Genomic DNA, 25,187 nt, shown 5'->3' with positions numbered 1-25,187 from the left:
AGTATAATCCCAGGTCTAGTGCCTTCCCGTCAACTCAGTAACGTAGCTACTGGGGGGCAGAGGGGGCAGTCGCCCTGGGCTCCATGCTCTGAGGGGGCCCACCCAGATCTACGCTACTGTAACTGTATTGGCATGCAGTTACATAATGCGGCAGAGCAGGGGGAATCCATCTCCCTGCTCTGCTGCCCGGCGGCTATGGGGCCCCTGAGCAGGCTGCCCCCCCGCCAGTCATCGCAAGTTCAACGGTATCGGCCGGATGCCGATACAGCTGACCGCATTGGTGAGAGAAGGAGCGTTACGCTCCCTCTCCCATAATCCCAATCAGCGTCTGGCATCACCGACGCCGACAATGGGCTCGATGACATTACTACTCGGCGCCTGCAGTCCGGAGGTGAGTGGGAGCTCGGAGCAGCGGACGAACCAGGAGGAAGTGAGGTGAGTATTTTTTTTTTTTAGAGGCTGCCTATGGGGGTGCATTACACTATAGAGGCTTGCTGTGGGGAGTGCATTATACTAGAGGCTGCCTGTGGGGGGTGCATTATATTAGGGGCTGCATTATACTATAGAAGCTGCCTATGGGGGTGCATTACATTAGGGGCTGCATTACACTATAGAGGCTGCCTATGGGATGGATTATATTAGGGGCTGCATTACACTATAGAGTCTGCCTATGGGGGGGTACATTATACCACAAACTCTGCCTATGGGGAGTGCAGTATACTATATGGAGATCTATGGGGAGTGCATTATACTATATGGAGGCCTATGGGGAGTGCATTATACTATTTAGAGTCTGCCTATGGGGAATGCATTATACAATATAGAGTCTGCCTATGGGGAGTGCAGTATGCTCTATAGAGGCCTATGGGGAATGCATTATACAATATAGAGTCTGCCTATGGGGAGTACATTATACCATATAGAGTCTGCCCATGGGGAGTGCATTATACTATATAGAGTCTGCCTATGGGGAGTGCATTATACTATATAGTCTGCCTATGGGGAGTGCATTATACTATAGAGTCTGCCTATGGGGATTGCAGTATGCTACAGTATATTGAGATCTATGGAGAGTGTATTATGCTATATGGAGGCATATGGGGAGTGCATTATATAATATAGATTCTGCCTATGGGAAATGCATTATATAATACAAAGTCTGCCTATGGGGAGTGCATTATGCTATATAGAGGCCTATGGGGAATGCATTATACAATATAGAGTCTGCCTATGGGAAATTCATTATGCAATATAAAGTCTGCCTATGGAGAGTGCAGTATGCTCTATACAGGCTTATGGGGAATGCATTATACAATATAGAGTCTGCCTATGGGGAGTGCATTATACTATATAGAGTCTGCCTATGGGAAGTGCATTATACTACAGTATATGGAGATCTATGGAGAGTGTATTATACTAAATGGAGGCATATGGGAAGTGCATTATATAATATAGATTCTGCCTAATTGAAATGCATTATACAATATAAAGTCTGCCTATGGGGAGTGCATTATGCTATACAGAGGCCTATGGGGAATGCATTATACAATATAGAGTCTGCCTATGGGGAATGCATTATAATATATAGAGCCTGCCTATGGGGAGTGCCTTATACTATATAAAGGCCTATGGGGAATGCATTATGCAATATAGAGTCTGCCTATGGGGAATGCATTATACTATGTGGAGGCCTATGGGGAGTGCATTATACTATATTGAGGACTATCTAGTGCATTATACTATATGGAGGATATCTAGGGGGGGCATCATACAGTGTGTAGATTACAGTGATGGGGCCATCATAGTGTTGGAGCCATCAAACAGTTTGGGTATACTAAGGGGTCAGTTTATATACAGTGACGGGGCATTATACTGTGTATAAGAGAGCATCATACTGTTTATAGGGGAGTTGTACAGGGAGGAGACTTGGGACATTGGTAAATGTAAAGTGGGCACTTACTGTTATAGAGGAACTCAGGTTACTGTGACTGTCAGAGGGGCACAGAGCAATATTACTTTTTAGGGGAAAAAATATGGGCACAGTTTTCTAGGACACTTGCACCCGGCACTACTATATTCTAGAGGGTTGCTTTAGAATTTATAGGGCACATAGTACCACACAGCAGGTGCAGTAATAGGGACACGTAAGGCAGCAGCGGCTCAGTATTGGTGTATCAGCAGGATGAGGAGTTTGTGTAGGTTGGGAATAGTCCCATTGGGGACAGTGCTGATGTAGCACCCCAGGTAACCGGTTGCTGCAGTGATGTTGCCTTCCCTTCAGGGATGGTGATGTCATGATTGGAGGCAAGGGGGATTCTTTCTATCAGGTAAAGCACTTACATTCAACACATCCGAATCTAGTAAATACCTAAGCTTAGTCCAAAAAGATTTTTTTCTAAAAAAACTGGCACTTCTCAAATAGTATATAGCCAAAATGCGGACTGACACCCTTGGAAGCTGCAAGAAGAGATACAGATTACATTAAGAATTAAAATAATTTTTATTAAGGTATTTTAAAATTAAACAAACATATCTAAAATATATACAGGTACCCCAACTAGGAGGGATTCTAAGACTGATTATAAGTACATCCAAATGCTAGTGTATGGACTTATAGAGAGCATAATAACACTTAGAAACTGATACGCACAACATCTATCTAAACCATAAGTATCCCTATTCAGAACAAGGTATTTACATACCAATAATATCATAGTCATGTGACCTAAATACGTTCTAAACAGTCGATGCTGAAGGGATAAATGCCCATTTACATGTAAAAAATTCTTAATTATTACCCGGTTATACAAGTGCTGCTCCAATGCCCAGTGGGTGACCAGAATCCCTCTTCACCCCGACGCACGTTTCGCTTCCGCTTCTTCCGGGGGCGTCAATCCAAATCTAGGCCAGGAAGGGGAGCTCTGAACCCGGATTCAGGGGAGCGTCCCTTAGCTCCGGTCAGTCTTAGTGAGGCTGACGGAGACAGTGGAGGGAGACAGTTGGTCTCCAGAAGAGCAGAAGGACTTCTGGAGCAGACGTAGGGGCCGAGCAGCCACGAGGGAGCTGCTACCCCTGGAAAAAGTGAGAAGCCAGAGGAGAGTTGAATTGTGGAGGAGCTTAGAGGGAAGAAGCACAGAGGAGGAAGAGGCTCAGCAGGGGAACAGCGGAAGGACACCCTGGGAGCCAGAGTGCACAATCGGGTACCGGGAGCCCATGGCTATAGTGGGACTCTAGGACACTTAGCAGAACCAGAGGGCATAGGACTGTATGTCAAATGCCTGCGTCAAGTCTGAGGTGAAGCAGTAACTTTAGAGCCCGGGGCATGATAGAGACCCTATAAACAGGTTTGAACTGCCTATCGTATAGACATCTGTCTTAGGACAGGAGAGTGGGGACTTGTACTGAGCTTCAAGCGGCAGGGACCTAACCAACTGAACAGCGCAAGTAGCAAAAGGCTTACGGACCTCACCTGGGAGAGGGATCTCCTATTGCCTCCAAGCCGGCTGGACCACAGCTACCCTACACTTGGTACCCTGGACTGAGGACTACTACCATCAGTAAACCAGGTAAAGACTGCAAACCTGTGTCCTCGTTCTTTCCTATGCCATCCATCACATCATCGGTGCTATACACTTGGGACCCTGGGGACCCCGCTTCACCTGTGGGAAGCGTCACCATCTAGCCGCCCTACCATAACCCCAGAAGACCCCTTTAAAGGGCGTCGGTCCCCACTGACCGAAAACCACAGGTGGCATCACGAACAATAGACTTTATTCACAATACCCTTTAAAAGACCTTTCCCCTTTAATTGGGCGCCCAGGGACACAGATCGGGTCGCAGCCACCGTGACATCCCCTTTAAGACCGGAACTGGTACCGAGTACCCCGCTGCCCTGGTGGGGCGCTCCACTGAAAATAAGAGAAATGAAATGTGTTTTTGTTGTATTCTCTGCAGCCGAGTCCTGACTGGAAGAAGTTGTCATGTCGGTCTGGGCCAGATGGAAAAGACGGGAAAAGTGAACGATTCCATGAGAAAGAATGTCAGCAGTAAGTCATTATCTGTAACTGTGCTGTGATCTCTTACATGTTCTGTAGCGCTGGTATCTACCACTGACCATATGGAGGTAATATCCATGTTGGTCTTTATATAGAGATTATTTTCAGTAACAGCGCGGTCATCTGCTGAGGTTCTCCTCCACTATTAGGCCGCGTCACCCAGTTATAATCAAGGTTACCTGGTTAGGGGCCCACTCAGAAGCTTCGCCCCCCTGAACCAAAACCCTAGCTATGCCTCTGCGCCAACTGACAAAGGTTCTTGTTCTAATTTGTCTAACCAGTGGAATTAGTGTTAGGTTAATCAGATAATTCTGATACATATTTGTGAGGATTTCATTTGGCTGGAAAATGTTCAACATTTTTTGCTGTTTATATTGTTAATGTTCTTTCACATTTTGCCCATTTATTTTATTTTGCCATGGTTTTGAATCAATATGCGATATACATTTATACGCGCGTGAATTGTCATTAAAGGGAATCTGTCCGCAAGTTTTTACTATGTAATCTTAGAGCAGCATGACGTAAGGGTTGATACCCTACTTCCAGAGATATGTCGCTTACTGAAGTGAGGGTGACCGTTTCATTAAAATCAGTGATTTTTCAGCAGGAGATTATCACTATAGGACTAGGTGTCTCGTGCCATGTAGTCCTCCTGCTCTGTACAGTCCCACCCCACCACTGATTGACAGCTTTCTGTTAATGTACAGTGTACCCAAAAAGCTGCCACACAGCGATGAGGGCAGAGTTATACAGGGCTCAGGATTCTGAGCACTGCTAGATGTGCAGCAGAATAAACAGTAATTGTATAAAAGTAACAGCATGCAGACCAATAAGTGACACATCACAGGAAACAAGGTCCTACATGGTGCTGATCTCAGATTAAATTGCAGAAGTCTGCTGACAGATTCCCTTTAACTGTACCTGATCATTCCGAATTTTAAAGGGTTGTGAATGTTGGATAATCTCTATTTCTGGCTGCTGATCACGGTTGTATGTTTTCTGTGACCAATTGGGATCATCTGTAATTTGTAAAAAAAAAAAAAAAAAAAAATGACAGCAACCTTGTCCCTTTGCCTGTAAACCATTACATAGTTCCCACTGAAATCATTAAATTGCCTGCGGAATGAATAGAATTTATGTTAGAGGGTAGAGTTATTTGGTACTATTTGTTTCCACTGTAAAAAATTATGAGGCATTGGGAGATGCAGAACTAGAACTGGTTTAGAAAATCCATTTAATTAATTGGCAAACTGCTCCTAAACACACTGCATTATTAATGAATGGTTATTGTACATGTAAGATATCTGGAGAACTACAACTTAAGGTACTCTGGCATGTGCCGAGCTCCCGATAGTCCAGCTACAGTACTTTCTCCATACAAACGCCTGCTAAGGTCATGTATTACGTTTTTGCTAGTCTTAAGCCAAAGAGTGAGAGTTGACATAGAGGAATCAAATACCTGGATCTCTCTCGCGTGATACATGACGATGAGTCCAAGTAGGATAGCAGTTGAGAGGCTGATAAGGCATTTCAGTGCAAATGAGTATGAGGATTCCTAAAAAAAAAAATAAAAATAATAATAAAAGTTATTAATCCTGAGGAAAAAAAGGACAACAATACAATCAAAATCCCAATATCTTCCATATGCCTGCAGTGCCCCCGCCACAAAGTCTGCAGTACTCACATATTCTTGTTTTTTGACCAAATTTCCCTTTTTTCTATTCCAAAGATAAACCAGTAACAAAATTGTAATGACAGTAAGTTGTTATGGATAAAGGACAAGCTGCCGATCAGCAGTGTATGGAGAAACCTTGACTCTAAATCAAATCACAGAAAATCTATATATCCCCCGAGCTCTGCATCTCTTTCTCTGACAGGGTGGGAACGTAGTCATGATAGCAGGTACGGACTGGGGTTGAAATTCAGCCCTGGCATTTGAAGTCACACAGGCCCTTACTGTCCCCGTCCCCAAGCACCAGATGGGATATATTACTAATACACTGCTCAAAAAAATAAAGGGAAAACTTAAACAACAGAATATAACTCCAAGTAAATAAAACTTCTGTGAAATCAAACTGTCCACTTAGGAAGCAACACTGACAATCAATTTCATAGGAGTGGTTCTGCAGGTGGGGACCACAGACCACATCTCAGTACCAATGCTTTCTGGCTTAAGTTTAGGTCACTTTTGATTGTTGGTTGTGCTTTCACACTCGTGGCAGCATGAGACAGGCTCTACAACCCACACAAGTGGCTCAGGTAGTGCAGCTCATCCAGGATGGCACATCAATGAGAGCTGTGACAAGAAGGTTTTCTGTGTCTGTCAGCGTAGTGTTCAGAGTCTGGAGGCGCTACCAGGAGACAGGTCTGTACACCAGGAGTCGTGGAGGGGGCCGTAGGAGGCAACAACCCAGCAGCAGGACCGCTACCTCAGCCTTTGTGCAAGGAGGAACAGGAGGAGCACTGCCAGAGCCCTGCAAAATGACCTCCAGCAGGGCACAAATGTGCATGTGTTTGCACAAACGGTTAGAAACCGACCCCACGAGGATGGTCTGAGTGCCCGACGTCCACAGATGGAGGTTGTGCTCACAACCCAACACCGTGCAAGATGCTTGGTATTTGCCACAGAACACCAGGACACCAGGATTGACAAATTCGCCACTAGCGCCCTGTGCTCTTCACAGATGAAAGCAGGTTCACAGCGATCTGCTGCCTGCAACATCGTTCAGTATGATCGGTTTGGCAGTGGGTCAGTAATGGTGTGGGGTGGCATTTTTTTGGAGTGCCGCACAGCCCTCCATGTACTCGCCAGAGGTAACCTGACTGCCATTAGGTACCCACATGAGATCCTCAGACCCCTTGTGACACCAAATGCTGGTGTGGTTGGCCCTGGGTTACTCCTAATGCAGGACAATGCCAGACCTCATGTGGCTGGAGTGTGTCAGCAGTTCCTGCAAGATGAAGGCATTGAAGCTATGGAGTGGCCCGCCCATTCTCCAGACCTGAATCCGTTTGAACACATCTGGGACATCATGTCTCGCGCCATCCACCAACGTTACATTGCACCACAGACTGTCCAGAAGTTGGCAGATGCTTTAGTCCAGGTCTGGGAGGAGATCCCTCAGGAGACCATCCGTCGCCTCATCAGGAGCATGCCCAGGCGTTGTAGGGAGGTCATACAGGCACGTGGAGGCCACACACACTACTGAGCATCATTTCCTTGTCTTGAGGCATTTCCACTGAAGTTGGATAAGCCTGTAACTTAATTTTCCACTTTGATTTTGAGCATCATTCCAACTCCAGACCTCCGTGGGATATTAGTTATGATTTACATTGATCATTTTTAGGCTTTATTATTCTCAACACATTCCACTATGTAATGAATAAAGATTTACAACTGGAATATTTTATTCAGTGATATCTAGGATGTGGGATTTTAGTGTTCCCTTTATTTTTTTGAGCAGTGTATAAGAAATGCTGTTTGCATATGATTAAACCTTTCTTTAATCATATGCAAAAAATGTGCACTGGGTACAATTTACACGCTACAAACAGGTTCCCTTTAACTGCGTGGTTTGATCTACTATTGTTTTCAGAGAGACAGAGATTGTGGCACTGTTCTATTCAGGGGGCATGTTATATGCACTATAATATGTAGATACAGGGTATATGTCACTATGAGAATTTTATAAATGTGCAGACTGTAGACTGTAAAAGGCAAGGAGCTCAAGATGTGGAAATTGTAAGAGATGAGTGTTACTTTGGAGGAAAAGTTTTTGCCGCGTGGACCGAATGGAGAAGAAAATGAAGGAGAATGACACCAATCAGAGAAGATGTCACCTGTGATTCACGCTATGTAGATGTGTATTCAGCCTCTGAATGTGTCTAATCAGTAGTGAATTCACTGCATGATCTGCTACAATCATCCATGGTGCTAGCTTGGGAATCAACTCCCATCACACCTTAATATTGTTCATAATAGAAGTTCAAGTTTCACATGGTAGAAACTTATACAGCAGGACTTAACCAAACTTTCCACCTGGTCTTTAAGCTGACTTTTAGTATTGTATTTATTTATAGCACTGGTTGAGTACGTTTGCACTCTGCATCGTTCTGGGTCTGCATATATGCAACAAAATTAGTCCTGGTATTTTATTTACACTGTGTGCTGGTTCTAGTACTGCATTCATGTGCTGACCCTGATTCTGCTACTAATCTAGGCTCTGGTACCACAATATTCCACAATATCTATGTTATACATTATATACAGTATATACTGTATGTATGCCATAAGCTTAGTTCTGGTACTGTATAAATAAATTCAACCTACTTCTGGTACTTTATGTTATGGGCTTGGCTCTGATGCTGTACTTTTGATATGAGCATGGTTCTGACACTATATGTACATTATTAGATCTATATTAACCCCTTCCCGACCTATGACGCATACGCTGCGTCATGAAAGTCGGTGCCAATCCGACCTGTGACATAGCGTATGCGTCATGGCGGAATCGCGTTCCTGCAGGTCAGGTGAAAGGGTTAACTGAAATTTCACCCGACCTGCAGGGACAGGGGAACTTGTACTTTAGGCCGGGGGAGGGGGGGGATGGTTAGCCCCTACTTGGCTACGATCACCCTGGCGACCACTTTGTCACCACCCCCAGATCTGATTGGAGCTAGCTCTCCATTCAGATGGGGGAGGGGGCAGATAAAACCATGGCTGCCTCGCTGTCCAGTAGTGATGGGCAGTTCAGGTCTTTTTGGTGATCCGGTTCATTCGGCTCCGCTCACCATAAAGAGCCGACTCTTTTGGCTCACGAACCGGCTCTTTTTTAAATAGAAATGCGTTTTACACTGTCATGGTTCCAGGTTTTTTCCTGTACAGTGAGATCCTCATTATACACCTCTATAAGTCTCTAGTGAAGCAGTACACACTGTATTTTCAGCATTGCTGTTTCCTCAGATTGTTCGCTCTTGAGAACAGGCCCCTCTGCTCAGTGGCGTATCTAGGGGGGGCAGCCGGGGCATGTATCTAGGGGGCGCAGCCGGCAGGGGGGCGCATTCGGGCCGCATAAAGCGGCGGTCCGCAGTGTCTCCCCTGGCGGCTGCATTCTGCCACCCCCCGCACTGGGAGTCAGATGTTCTCTGTGCCGACTGTCAAGCTGATGGGGGATTGAATGTGTGTGGGGCGAGATTTGTCATGGGGATGGGGGGATTTAATGTGTGGGGGAGATTTGTCATGGGGATGGGGGTGTTTAATGTGTGGGGTGATATTTGGAGTGGGGATTTAATGTGTGGGGGAGATTTGAGGACACAAAATGAAGAGCAAAGGGGGAGATGGGGGGCATGTATGAGGAAACAATACCGGGGAATGGGGGGCATATATGAGGAAACAGTATGGGGGATGGGTGCAGACAGTTTGGGGAGCAAACGGGGGAATGTATGCAGACACAGTATGAGTAGCGATGTGAAAAACGTATGTGGACAAAGTACGGGGAGTGAGGTTGTTGGGATGTGTGCATGCGTCACATGGGGGGACAGTGTAAGGGCACAGCCAGGAGGGGACAGTATACCAAGGAGGGGGAGTGTGATGAGAGAGTACAGTATAAATACTGAGCCCTATAGGGGGGACACAGTGTGAGAGGACAGTGTGAAAATGGTGGCCGGTATGGAAAGGGGAGGTCCGTGAAAAGAGCATGTACCATAAGAGGGACAGTGTGGGGGTCATATTTTATGCAGACAATATAGTGAGTGGCAATTTTTCATTCAGGAGCATTATAATGACACTTGTATCCTTAAGAGCATCATGTGGAGATTTTCTGCAAAAAAGCGGAGAAGATGGAAGTCTGCAGAGACGGCTGTGGCTGAGAAAACTCATCATGGGGTCTGGACAAGATGAAGGAAAGAACAACAGCTCCAGAGATGACATCATCTATAAGGTACCTGGATGTAAATGTTATTTGTGATACTGACTAACTCATGTTTTTATTTATGTTAGGAGCATTAAAGGGGATGTCCAGGTTTGTGATGAGTCTGCAGTCATTCTTTGTGACTGCAGACTTCTGACTTCTCACAGTGCACCTTGCACACTGTCAGGATTCTCTGGTGCTGGTGATTTACGTACATGCGTTCACGTGCCAACTAGACGTGTGGCCTCACTCAATGGAAATGAACTGAGTGAGGCCGGGCACGTCTAGTCGGAATGTGGTCAGAAGTATACAAATCACATGCTTGTGCTGACATGACTGTTCACCAGCCAGGGAGAATCCTAAAAGTGTGCAGTGCATTAGTTGTGAGAATTCAGTAGCCTGCGATGTCAGGATTCAGCTCTGCAGGTTCCAGCAGTCGTCACATGGACATGTCACTCATATGCGATTTTCATACGTATGGTTCTGTGACAACGAGCTTCTCTTCCCGCTTCTCTCAGTTTTTCACTGAATATTGAGAGCATTAGGGAGAGGAGCTTGTGTGTACATGACTAAGGCAACGTTCACATTTGCGTTGCTGGGCGCAGCGTCGGTGACACAACGCAACGCAACCAACAACGCAAATACACAACGCAGCGTTTTGTGACGCATGCGTTGTCATAGGATCGTACAGAGCAGGAATTTCTGCGCAGGAAAAACGCTGCAAGTAGCGTTTTCTGTACCCTCTCTGTGCGTCAATATGACGCATGCGTCGCAAAATGCAATACAACGCATACCGGCGCATGTCCATGCGCCCCCCATGTTAAAGGTAGGGGCACATGACGCCGACGCTGCGCCCAACACCGCAAATGTGAACATAGCCTTAGTGTGCAAATCGCATATGTCCTTGGGGGGGCGGAGGCCAAAATGAATTCTTGCCCCGGGTGCCAGAAACACTAGATACGCCTCTGTCTCTGCTACGCTTTTTTAGTAATGTATTACTTTCTAATATGTGGAGGTTTTTGTACATTCCTGTAGTCATTCCCTCTTGCACACAATTTATCTGCATCCGTATTTTTTCTGCAAACGCACGGAACTGCATCCTGATCAGGATTTGGTTGGAAATGTCAAATTCTGACTTCTGGGGTAGAGGGGAAAGAGGAGAGAGAAGAGACTGGTGAAAGTGAAAGGGAAAAAAAATGGGGCTCCGAGCCTGCGCAGTATCACATCCACATGCAGATCAGACGCAGGCATCCTGATTCGGGGGTGTCTACATTGACAATCATATTTGTTTTGGATTCGCTGCCACGTACCAGGATGTCTGCAGATTTTTTTAACACCCAAAATTCGCAACAAGCTGCGTTTTGGGAGCACATGAGAAATCCTGACGCATACTGATCCTGATGCAAATGCAGGTCCATGCTTCCCTATGTTAAGTGTAGGGATGCATCAGGATTGCTACACATCACAACGCACCGTACCAAAGCACTAGTGTGAAAGCAGACCCACCCGTGCAGCCCCTAACCAGGAACCCCCATGTTATATTAAGGCTCCCAATACATTTTATTAACATTAGCACACTATAACATAGGGCACAAGCCGTTCACTGTATGACGGCACAGCATGCATAGTCTACATTATGTCTGCATATTGCTCCTATACAGTTCACTTGCCCATGCAGCACATCCCTTGCTTCTGAGCATGCTCAGTCCCAGATAACAGATCCCTGCACATGGAAGCACACGTGTTGTCCTGGATCCGTGCTCCAAAGAGTTCCATGGTAATTCCAGACGTGTAGCCACAGGTCCGTGCGTGTCCATGTCCCTGTGCATGCTTTTCAGACGACACAAAACTGCAACAAGTTGTGTTTTTGTGCGTCTGGTAAAATATGCAGACACACGGATCCGTGGGAAAGCGGTGACAACTGGATGCACATGCAGGACCCATCTGTCACCACTGAGAGTCAATGGAGACGGATCAGTGTGCAGCCATTGTCACACAGATTGTGAAATATGCAAATTTGAAACCAGCGTAACGCTATATAATCATTGGAGCTGTACTAGATCTCACCACAGGTTCCGCCTAAAATCACTTTATATTACTTATTACCCTATCCTCAGCAGCAACAAGTGACACCGTCCATCCTCCGCCCTGTATGTTCCTGTCCTGAATCCTCCTCAGTCCTGACTAATACTATGCTACCAAACAATCTGCTGAGTCCCTCCTCCTATACATACTATATACAGTATATGCCATGCATGAGGTCAGTAAACTATATCTTTATTTTGGACTAAGGTAACTCACATCCTGACTCCAGCACTGAAGGATGGTGTAACACTAATGCTTGCAGTCTGGGGGCACTAAAAGGTTAACAATAGGAAGCCTTTTTGTTTATTTCCCCATCCACCCTGTCCTGTGCTTATCTGCACCATTTCTGCAGTACTGGCAAACAGTCCACAGCTACTTCTCTCCTCACTGCTCCTCCCACATGAGTCACAGTCTGATAAGCTGCAGCCAAGAAAGGAAAAAAAGACTTGGCTCACTCACACTGCAGAGCTGACTCCTTTCATTCACAGCAGGGAGCTGGCTCTTTGTATCCACTCATTCAGGAACGACACATCACTACTGTCCAGCTTCATGCCTTTCATGGAAGCTAAACAGCGAGGTGCCTGCATACTGCCCTGCCACATACAGCGATCACCGCTGCTGCAGTCATTGCCTGCCCCGCTGATATCCTCCCCTGCCCTGCTGATGTCCTCCCCTGCCCCGCTGTCCTCCCCTGCCCCGTTGATGTCCTCCCCTGCCCCGCTGATCTCCCCCCTGCCCCGCTGATGTCCCCCCAGCCCCGCAGATCTCCCCCCTGCCCTGTGGATCGCCCCCTGCCCCGCTGATGTCCTCCCCTGCCCCGCTGATGTCCTCCCCTTCCCCACAGATCTCCCCCCTGCCCCGTGGAGCTCCTCCCTGCCCTGTGGATGTCCCTCCTGCCCCGCTGATGTCCCCCCTGCCCCGCTGATCACCCCCAGCCTGTTATGAACTGGTGGTTTAGGAGCAACATGGGACGAGCTCTGAAGACGGTGGTACCTGTACTGACCACAGTCCCTAAGCTCAACACAACACTAGAAGTAGCCGTGGGATGCTCCTGTCACTCCCTAGGCACCTCGTCACAGCCTGAGAACTAAATACCCCTAAAGATAGAAACAGGAAAACTATCTTGCCTCAGAGAAAATCCCCAAAGGATAGATAGCCTTCCACAAGTAAAGACTGTGAGTGGAGAGGGAAAAGACATACGTAGAATGAAACTAGGATGTAGCACAGGAGGCCAGTCTAGCTAGATAGATAGGACAGGACGGAATACTGTGCGGTCAGTATTAAAAACTACAAAAATCCACACAGAGTTTACAAAAATCTCCACACCTGACTAAAGGTGTGGAGGGTAAATCTGCTTCCCAGAGCTTCCAGCTTAACTGAATTAATCCATACTGACAAGCTGGACAAAACATAGAATGCACAGAACGAATAAGTCCACAACATGTGGACAGAAAAGAGCAAAGAAAGGACTTATCTTTGCTGAACTGGTCAGGATATCAGGGAAATCCAAGAGAGATGTGAATCCAACCAGGAACCATTGACAAGTGGCACTGGCTGAAGAAAGAGCCAGGCATAAATAGCCGAGCAGAAAGACAATCAGTGGAAGCAGCTGCAGACTGCTAAATCGAAGGAGCAGAAATTCCACTTAAAACCACCGGAGGGAGCCCAAGAGCAGAACTCACAAAAATGCCACTTACAACCACCGGAGGGAGCCCAAGAGCGGAATTCACAACAGTACCCCCCCTTGAGGAGGGGTCACCGAACCCTCACCAGAGCCCCCAGGCTGATCAGGATGAGCCAAGTGAAAAGCACGAACCAAATCGGCGGCATGGACATCGGAGGCAACAACCCAAGAATTATCCTCCTGGCCATAACCCTTCCACTTGACAAGATACTTAAGCCTCCGCCTCGAAAAACGAGAATCCAAAACTTTCTCAACCTCATATTCCAACTCTCCCTCAACCAACACCGGGGCAGGAGGATCAACTGAGGGAACAACGGGCACCACATATCTCCACAACAAAGATCTATGGAAAACATTATGAATGGCAAAAGAGGCTGGAAGAGCCAAATGAAAAGACACCGGATTGATAATTTCAGAAATCTTATAAGGACCAATAAACCGAGGCTTAAACTTAGGGGAAGAAACCATCATAGGAACATGACGAGAAGACAACCAAACCAAATCCCCGACACGAAGCCGGGGACCAACACACCGACAGTGGTTAGCAAAACGTTGAGCCTTTTCCTGAGACAACGTCAAATTGTCCACCACATGAGTCCAAATCTGCTGCAGCCTGTCCACCACAGAATCCACACCAGGACAATCAGAAGGCTCAACCTGCCCCGAAGAAAAACGAGGATGAAAACCAAAATTACAAAAGAAAGGTGAAACCAAAGTAGCCGAACTAGCCCTATTATTAAGGGCAAACTCGGCCAACGGCAAGAAAGCCACCCAATCATCCTGATCAGCAGACACAAAGCATGTCAAATAGGTTTCCAAGGTCTGATTAGTTCGCTCAGTTTGGCCATTAGTCTGAGGATGAAACGCCGAAGAAAAAGACAAATCAATGCCCATCCTAGCACAAAAGGCCCGCCAAAACCTATAGACAAACTGAGAACCTCTGTCAGACACAATATTCTCCGGAATGCCATGCAAACGAACCACATGCTGAAAAAACAATGAAACCAAATCTGAGGAGGAAGGCAACTTAGGCAAAGGTACCAGATGGACCATTTTAGAGAACCGGTCACAAACAACCCAGATAACAGACATCTTCTGGGAAACAGGAAGATCCGGTATAAAATCCATGGAAACATGCGTCCAGGGCCTCTCAGGGACCGGCAAAGGCAAAAGCAACCCACTAGCGCGGGAACAGAAAGGCTTGGCCCGGGCGCAAGTCCCACAGGACTGCACAAAAGCACGCACATCCCGCGACAAAGAAGGCCACCAAAAGGACCTAGCAACCAAATCTCTGGTACCAAAAATCACAGGATGACCAGCCAACACTGAAAAATGAACCTCAGAAATTACCTTACTTGTCCATCTATCAGGAACAAACAGCTTCCCCACTGGACAGCGGTCAGGCTTATCAGCCTGAAATTCCCGAAGCACCCGCCACAAATCAGGGTAGATGGCAGAAAGAATCACCCCTTCCTTAAGAATGCCAACCAGCTCAAGGACTCCAGGAGAATCAGGCAAAAAACTCCTAGAGAGGGCATCAGCCTTAACATTCTTAGATCCCGGAAGATACGAGACCACAAAATCAAAACGGGAGAAAAACAGGGACCATCGAGCCTGTCTAGGATTCAGCCGCTTGGCCGACTCGAGGTAAATCAGATTCTTATGATCAGTCAAAACCACAACGCGGTGCTTAGCTCCCTCAAGCCAATGTCGCCACTCCTCAAACGCCCACTTCATAGCCAACAACTCCCGATTGCCGACATCATAATTGCGTTCCACAGGCGAAAACTTTCTGGAAAAAAAAGCACACGGTTTCATCAAAGAACCATCAGAATCCCTCTGAGACAAAGCGGCCCCTGCCCCAATCTCAGAAGCGTCAACCTCAACCTGAAAAGGAAGAGAAACATCCGGCTGACGCAGCACAGGGGCAGAAGTAAATCGGCATTTAAGCTCCCGAAAGGCCTCAACAGCCGCAGAGGACCAATTCGTCACATCAGCGCCTTTCTTCGTCAAATCAGTAAGGGGCTTAACCACACTGGAAAAGTTGGCAATGAAACGGCGATAGAAATTAGCAAAGCCCAAAAATTTTTGAAGGCTCTTCACAGATGTGGGTTGAGTCCAGTCATGAATAGCTTGGACCTTAACAGGATCCATTTCCATAGACGAGGGAGAAAAAATAAAACCCAAAAAAGAGACCTTCTGAACTCCGAATAGGCACTTAGACCCCTTCACAAATAAAGCATTATCACGAAGGATCTGGAATACCATCCTGACCTGCTTCACATGAGACTCCCAATCATCGGAAAAAATCAAAATATCATCCAAATATACAACCATGAATTTATCAAGATAATTGCGGAAAATATCATGCATGAAAGATTGGAACACAGATGGAGCATTAGAGAGCCCGAATGGCATCACGAGGTATTCAAAATGGCCTTCGGGCGTATTAAATGCAGTTTTCCATTCGTCACCCTGTTTAATACGAACAAGATTATATGCCCCTCGAAGGTCAATCTTAGTAAACCAACTAGCCCCCTTAATCTGAGCAAACAAATCAGAAAGCAAAGGCAAGGGGTGTTGGAATTTGACCGTGATCTTATTAAGAAGACGATAATCTATACAGGGTCTCAAGGAGCCATCCTTCTTAGCAACAAAAAAGAAACCCGCTCCCAATGGTGACGAAGACGGACGAATATGCCCCTTCAAAGGAATAGGGCTCTGCAAAGGCTGCAAGGAATAACCACAGCGCCTGGCGAATTCTAAGTCCATTAAGTTCAGGGCAGCGCCTGAATCCACAAATGCCATGACAGAAAAGGACGACAATGAGCAAATCAGGGTCACAGATAAAAGAAATTTAGGCTGTACAGTACTGATGGTAACAGACCTAGCGACCCTCCTAGTACGCTTAGGGCAATCGGAAATAACATGAGCAGAATCACCACAGTAAAAACACAGCCTATTCTGACGTCTGAATTCCTGCCGTTCTGTTCTAGTCAAAATCCTATCACATTGCATAGGCTCAGGACTCCACTCAGAGGACACTGCCATATGGTGCACAGTTTTGCGCTCGCGCAGACGCCGATCAATCTGAATGGCTAGAGACATAGATTCGCTCAAACCAGCAGGCATAGGGAAGCCCACGATAACAGCTTTAACCCCTTCATGACCATGGGATTTTTCGTTTTTCCGTGTTCGTTTTTCACTTCCCTACTTCCCAGAGCCATAACATTTTTATTTTTCCGTCAATTTGGCCATGTGAGGGCTTATTTTTTTGCGGGACGAGTTGTACTTTTGAAAGACATCATTGGTTTTAGCATGTCGTGTACTAGAAAACGGGAAAAAAATTCCAAGTGCGGTGAAATTGCAAAAAAAGTGCAGTCCCACACTTGTTTTTTGTTTGGCTTTTTTGCTAGGTTCACTAAATGCTAAAACTGACTTGACATTATGATTCTCCAGGTCAGTACGAGTTCGGAGACACCTAACATGACTAGGTTATTTTTTATCTAAGTGGTGAAAAAAAATTCCAAACTTTGCTAAAAAAAAAAAAAAAAATTGCGCCATTTTCCGATACTCGTAGAGTCTCCATTTTTCGTGATCTGGGGTCGATTGAGGGCTTATTTTTTGCGTGCCGAGATGGCGTTTTTAATGATAGCATTTCGGTGCAGATACGTTCTTTTGATCGCCCGTTATTGCATTTTAATGCAATGTCGCGGTTACCAAAAAAACGTAATTCTGGTGTTTCGAATTTTTTTCCCGCTACGCTGTTTAGCGATCAGGTTATCTGAATGGCTAGAGACATAGATTCGCTCAAACCAGCAGGCGTAGGGAAGCCCACGATAACAGCTTTAAGGGCTTCAGAAACACCTTTTCTGAAAATAGCAGCCAGAGCATCCTCATTCCATTTAGTGACCACAGACCATTTCCTAAATTTCTGGCAGTATAATTCTGCCGCTTCCTGACCTTGACACAGGGCCAACAGGGTCTTTTCTGCATGATCCACAGAATTAGGTTCGTCATACAATAATCCGAGCGCTTGAAAAAATGCGTCTACATTCAACAATGCCGGATCCCCTGATTCAAGGGAGAATGCCCAGTCCTGAGGGTCACCACGCAGCAAGGATATGATGATTTTAACTTGCTGAATGGGATCACCAGAAGAACGGGGTTTCAAAGCAAAAAACAATTTGCAGTTATTTCTAAAGTTCAAAAACTTTGATCTGTCCCCAAAAAACAAATCAGGAGTAGGAATTTTAGGCTCCAAAGGACAACATAATCTTGGATACACTGTACTCTTGCAGCAAGTTGATCCACACGAGAAAACAAACCCTGAACATCCATGCCAGAGCACAAATCCTGAACCACCCAGAGATCAAGAGGAAAAAAAAGACAAAACAGAGCACAGAAAAAAAATGGCTCAGAATTTTTTTTTCCTTCTTTTGAGATGCATTTAATTCATTTGCGGCCACTTGTATTGTTATGAACTGGTAGTTTAGGAGCAACATGGGACGAGCTCTGAAGGAGGTGGTACCTGTACTGACCGCAGTCCCTAAGCTCAACACAACACTAGAAGTAGCCGTGGGATGCTCCTGTCACTCCCTAGGCACCTCGTCACAGCCTGAGAACTAACTACCCCTAAAGATAGAAACAGGAAAACTATCTTGCCTCAGAGAAAATCCCCAAAGGATAGATAGCCCCCCACAAGTAAAGACTAAGAGTGGAGAGGGAAAAGACATACGTAGAATGAAACCAGGATGTAGCACAGGAGGCCAGTCTAGCTAGATAGATAGAACAGGACGGAATACTGTGCGGTCAGTATTAAAAACTACAAAAATCCACACAAGAGTTTACAAAAATCTCCACACCTGACTAAAGGTGTGGAGGGTAAATCTGCTTCCCAGAGCTTCCAGCTTAACTGAATTAATCCATACTGACAAGCTGGACAAAACATAGAATGCACAGAACGAATAAGTCCACAACATATGGACAGAAAAGAGCAAAGAAAGGACTTATCTTTGCTGAACTGGTCAGGATATCAGGGAAATCCAATGTGAATCCAACCAGGAACCATTGACAAGTGGCACTGGCTGAAGAAAGAGCCAGGCATAAATAGCCGAGCAGAAAGACAATCAGTGGAAGCAGCTGCAGACTGCTAAATCCAAGGAGCACCCATTCCACTTAAAACCACCGGAGGGAGCCCAAGAGCAGAACTCACAAAAATGCCACTTACAACCACCGGAGGGAGCCCAAGAGCGGAATTCACAACACCAGCCCCAGTTTTTCCATTAGAGTTAGGGTTGGGGCTAAAATTAGGGTTGGGATTAGGGGTAGTGTTAGGATTGGGATTAGGGGTAAGGTTGGGATTAGGGTTGGGATTAGGGGTAGGGTTGGGTTGGGATTAGGGGTAGGGTTGGGATTAGAGGTAGGGGTGTGTTGGGGTTAGGGTTGGAGATAGAATTGGGGGTTTCCACTGTTTAGGCACATCAGGGCTCTCCAAACGCGACATGGCGTCCGATCTTAATTCCAGACAATTCTGCGTTGAAAAAGTTCTCCTTCCCTTCCAAGCTCTCCCGTGCGCCTAAACAGGGGTTTACCCCAACATATGGGGTATCAGCATACTCAGGACAAATTGGACAACTTTTTCTGTCCAATTTCTCTTGTTATCCTTGGCAAAATAAAAATTTGGGGGGCTAAAAATCCCTTTTTGTGAGAAAAAATTATTTTTTGTTTTCACGGCTCTGCGTTATAAACTGTAGTGAAACACTTAGGGGTTCAAAGTTCTCTCAACACATCTAAATAAGTTCCTTGGGGGTCTAGTTTCCAATATGGGGTCACTTGTGGGGGGGTTCTATGGTTTAGGTACATTAGGGAATCTGCGAACGCAATGTGACGCCTGCAGACCATTCCATCTAACTCTGCATTCCAAATGGTGCTCCTTCCCTTCTGAGCTCTGCCATGCGCCCAAATGGTGGTTCCCCCTCACATATAGGGTATCAGCGTACTCAGGACAAATTGGACAACAACTTTTGGGGACCAATTTCTCCTGTTACCCTTGTGAAAATAAAAAATTGCGGGCTAAAAATCATTTTTGAAGGAAAAAAAAGATTTTTTTATTTTCGCGGCTCTGCGTTATAAACTTCTGTGAAGCATTTGGGGGTAAAAAGTGCTCACCACACATCTAGATAAGTTCCTTGGGGGGTCTAGTTTTCAAAATGGGGTCATTTGTGGGGGTCTTCTACTGTTTAGGCACATTAGGGGCTCTGCAAATGCAATGTTTCAAAGACATATTGATAGGGAATCTAGATTGTGAGCCCCATTGGGGACAGTGATGATAATGTGTGCAAACTGTAAAGCACAGCGGAATATGTTAGCTCTATATAACAATAAAGATTATAAAAAAATAAAGATTATAAACGTGACGCCCGCAGACCATTCCATCAAAGTCTGCCTTTCAAAACGTCACTACTTCCCTTCCGAGCCCCGATGTGTGCCCAAATAGTGGTTTACCCCCACATATGGGGTATCAGCGTACTCAGGACAAACTGGGCAACAAATATCGGGGTCCAATTTCTCCTGTTACCTTTGTGAAAATAAAAAATACCTTGCTAAAACATAATTTTTGAGGAAATAAAAATGATTTTTTATTTTCACAGCTCTGCGTTGTAAACTTCTGTGAAGCACTTGGGGGTTCAAAGTGCTCACCAAATATCTAGATAAGTTCCTTGGGGGTCTAGTTTCCAAAATGGGGTCACTTGTGGGGGGTTTCTACTATTTAGGCATATCAGGGCCTCTCCAAACGTAACATGATGCCCGCAGACCATTCCATCAAAGTCTGCATTCCAAAACGTCACTACTTCCCTTCCGTGCCCCGACGTGTGCCCAAACAGTGGTTTCCCCCCCACATATCAGGTATCGGCGTACTCAGGACAAACTAGACAATAACTTTTGGGGTCCAATTTCTCCTGCCACTCTTGTGAAAATAAAAAATTGCTTGCTAAAAATAAATTTTTGAGGAAAGAAAAATTATTTTTTATTTTCACGGCTTTGCGTTATTAACTTCTGTGAAGCATTTGGGGGTTTAAAGTGCTCACCACACATCTAGATTAGTTCCATGGGAGGTCTAGTTTCAAAATTGGGGTCACTTGTGGGGGAGCTCCAATGTTTAGGCACACAGGGGCTCTCCAAACGCCACATGGTGTCCGCTAACGATTGGAGCTAATTTTTCATTCAAAAAGTTAAATGGCGCTCCTTCTCTTCCAAGCCCTGCCGTGTGCCCAAACAGTGGTTTACCCCCACATGTGATGTATCAGTGTACTCAGGAAAAATTGCCCAATAAATTTTAGGATCCATTTTATCCTGTTGCCCATGTGAAAATGAAAAGATGGAGGCTAAAAGAAATTTTTTGTGAAAAAAAAGTACTTCTTCATTTTTACAAATCAATTTGTGAAGCACCTGGGGGTTCAAAGTGCTCACTATGCACCTAGATAAGCTCCTTGGGGGGTCTAATTTCCAAAATGGGGTCACTTGTGGGGGAGCTCCAATGTTTAGGCATACAGGCGCTCTCCAAACATGACATGGTGTCCGCTAACGATTGGAGCTAATTTTTCATTGAAAAAGTCAAATGTCGCTCCTTCCCTTCCGAGCCCTGTTGTGTGCCCAAACAGTGGTTCTTCCCACATATGGGGTATTGGCGTACTCAGGAGAAATTGTACAATAACTTTTGGGGACCAGTTTCTCCTTTTACCCTTGGGAAAATAAAAAAAATTGTTGCTAAAAGATCATTTTTGTGACTAAAAAGTTAATTGTTCATTTTTTCCTTCCATGTTGCTTCTGCTTCTGTGAAGCACCTGAAGGGTTAATAAACTTCTTGAATGTGGTTTTGAGCACCTTGAGGGGTGCAGTTTTTATAATGATGTCACTTTTGGGTATTTTCAGTCACATAGACCCCTCAAACTGACTTCAAATGTGAGGTGGTCCCTAAAAAAATGGTTTTGTAAATTTCGTTGTAAAAATGAGAAATCGCTAGTCAAATTTTAACCCTTATAACTTCCTAGCAAAAAAAAAAATTTGTTTCCAAAATTGTGCTGATGTAAAGTAGGCATGTGGGTAATGTTATTTATTAACTACTTTGTGTCACATAACTCTCTCGTTTAACAGAATAAAAATAAAAAATTTGAAAATTGCAACATTTCCAAAATTTTCGCCAAATTTCCATTTTTTTCACAAATAAATGCAAAAATTATCAACCTAAATTTACCACTAACATGAAGCCCAATATATCATGAAAAAATAATCTCAGAACCGCTAGGATCCGTTGAAGCGTTCCTGAGTTATTACCTCTTAAAGGGACACTGGTCAGAATTGCAAAAAATGGCCAGGTCATTAAGGTCAAAATAGGCTGGGTCATGAAAAGGTTAAGAGCTTGTTTCTGGCACTATATTTATGTTATTACATTAGTTCTTATGCAATGTTTATGTCATCAGCTTGGTTTTGGTCCTCTAATGAGCTTGGTCTGTATAATTTTATATGTATTAAGCATAGTTATTGTACTATATGTATGCTATGAGTTTACTGTAGTTCTGGTACTGTAATTATTTAATAAGCTTAGTTCTGGTTCTTTGTTTATATTATGAACTTGGTTCTGGTATTAATTTTATGATCTTGGTTCTTATGCTGTGTTTATGTCATCAGCTCGGTTCTGTTGTTGTATTTATGCTTTAGGTTTTGTTCTGATACAGTATTAATGTTATGATCATTGGTTCTAGTTTTATATGTTGTCATTCTAGTTCTGATACTACAGTAAATTATTATGAAACAAGGATAAGGGGACGTACTCCTCCACCAACATAAAAATAGTTAAAACATCATATTTATTGTTTATTCATAATTCATAAAAAAATATATATACCGTAGTAAAAAGTAAATCAGTTGAAACACAAGGTTTGCTCATTTCAAACCCAGTAGGGCTTTTAGTCATCGTAGCTTATAATGTCTAACACACAGGAATGTAGAATAAAACCCTTCCATACTATGCCTAGATGGATGGATGTAAAGCAATACAACATAACATAATTGCAAAGCAGCTGGAAACATAGTAACAAGAAAACAAATGTGAGTTTGAAATAAAGTTACCGTATATACTCGAGTATATGCCGAGATTTTCAGCCCAAATTTTTGGGCTGAAGGTGCTCCTTTCGGCTTATACTAGAGTCACGGTCGGCGGTGGGGTCGGCAGGTGAGAGGGGGAGAGGTCTGAGCCATACTTACCTACTTCCGGGGCTACTGGCGCTCCCCCTGCCTGTCCCACGGTCTTCGGGTGCTGCAGCTCTACCCCTGTTCAGCGGTCATGTGGGACCGCTCATTAAAGTTAGGAATATGGACTCCACTCCCATAGTGGGGAAAAGGAGCCAGGGACGCCGGATCAGGTAAGAATCTCATATTCACCTGTCCGCGTTCTACCCGCCGGGCGTCGCTCTGTCTATGGCACATCTATGGGGCAATAATGAATGGTGCAGAGCACTATATGGCACAGCTTTATACGGAGCATCTATGGGGCAATAATGAACGGTGCAGAGCATTCTATATGGCACAGCTTTATATGGAGCATCTATGGGGCCATGATGAACGGTGCAGAGCATTCTATATGGCACAGCTTTATATGGAGCATCTATGGGGCCATAATGAATGGTGCAGAGCATTATATATGGCACAGTTTTATATGGAGCATCTATGGGGCAATAATGAACGGTATGGAGCATTATATATGGCACAGCTTTATATGGAGCATCTATGGGGCCATAATGAACGGTATGGAGCATTATATATGGCACAGCTTTATATGGAGCATCTATGGGGCCATAATGAACGGTGCAGAGCATTATATGTGGCACAGCTTTATATGGAGCATCTATCGGGCAATAATGAATGGTATGGAGCATCTATGGGGCAATAATGAACGGTGCAGAGCATTATATATATAATTTTACTTTTATTGGTATCTATTTTTATTTTTGAAATTCACCGGTAGCTGCTGCATTTCCTACCCTATTCTTATACTCGAGTCAATAAGTTTTCCCAGTTTTTTGTGGCAAAATTATGGGGGTCGGCTTATACTCGAGTATATACGGTAATAGAGCTACATAGATAGATGTGCTTATATCCACATTTTGCATACAAATATGCCTATGCCATAGTGACAGGAATTGAAAGGGTCAACTTACCTGCAGGAGGCAGAGACTGAACAAAATTAGTTTTAGCTAGCAAGACATACTGGATACTAAAAAACTTACAGGGTTCTAAACCAGTAGACCATGTGTTTCAACTGATATTAGTTGCTTTATTTCTTTTTTTCTTTAATGAAACTTAAATAAACATGAAATTGTAACTTTTTTTTGTCTTATGGTTGCTGGATAACATTCCATTTTCCTCATTTAAACCACGAACCGGCATGGAGGCTATCCGTGAATTACTGCTCAGTAGGAAGATTATGGCTGTGGAGGCAAGGGTACCTTAAGGCCGGCCTCACACTCAGGGTATAAAAATATGGTCCATAATTTACGGCCGTAATACACAGAAAAGTCCCCAAAATAGTGGTCCGTATCTCATCCGTAGGCAGGGTGTGTCAGCGTATTTTGCGCATGGCATCCTCTGTATGTAATCCGTATGGCATCCGTACTGTAAGATTTTCTCGCAGGCTTGCAAAACCGACATACGGACATACAATGGATCCATGTTCTCAAAAAATCGTAAAAACATAAATACTGTCTATATATACAGTGGGGCAAAAAAGTATTTAGTCAGTCAGCAATAGTGCAAGTTCCAACACTTAAAAAGATGAGAGGCGTCTGTAATTTACATCATAAATAGACCTCAACTATGGGAGACAAACTGAGAAAAAAAAATCCGGAAAATCACAGTCTGTTTTTTTATCATTTTTTTTGCATATTATGGTGGAACATAAGTATTTGGTCAGAAACAAACAATCAAGATTTCTGGCTCTCACAGACCTGTAACTTCTTCTTTAAGAGTCTCCTCTTTCCTCCACTCATTACCTGTAGTAATGGCACCTGTTTAAACTTGTTATCAGTATAAAAAGACACCTGTGCACACCCTCAAACAGTCTGACTCCAAACTCCACTATGGTGAAGACCAAAGAGCTGTCAAAGGACACCAGAAACAAAATTGTAGCCCTGCACCATGCTGGGAAGTCTGATTCTGCAATATCCAACCAGCTTGGAGTGAAGAAATCAACAGTGGGAGCAATAATTAGAAAATGGAAGACATACAAGACCATTGATAATCTCCCTCGATCTGGGGCTCCACGCAAAATCCCACCCTGTGGGGTCAGAATGATCACAAGAACAGTGAGCAAAAATCCCAGAACCACGCGGGGGGGACCTAGTGAATGAACTGCAGAGAGCTGAGACCAATGTGGCCTACCATAAGTAACACACT

General features: G+C 44.7%; 1 protein-coding gene across 1 annotated transcript in view; it reads right to left on the bottom strand.

The window, feature by feature from the left end:
- KCNN1 (potassium calcium-activated channel subfamily N member 1) overlaps window positions 1-25,187 on the bottom strand; it is a 200,418-nt gene that overhangs the window by 115,340 nt on the left and 59,891 nt on the right. Inside the window, exon 3 of the mRNA XM_069767772.1 lies at window positions 5,515-5,610. Within this exon, the coding sequence (XP_069623873.1) occupies window positions 5,515-5,610 (96 nt within the window). The remainder of the gene's footprint in view (window positions 1-5,514; window positions 5,611-25,187) is intronic.

This window comes from Ranitomeya imitator, chromosome 1 (assembly GCF_032444005.1).
Source record: "Ranitomeya imitator isolate aRanImi1 chromosome 1, aRanImi1.pri, whole genome shotgun sequence".
Classification (NCBI taxonomy): Eukaryota; Metazoa; Chordata; class Amphibia; order Anura; family Dendrobatidae; genus Ranitomeya; species Ranitomeya imitator.
The sequence above is the reverse complement of the archived record's forward strand: the minus strand, read 5'-3'. Positions and strand labels throughout refer to the sequence as shown.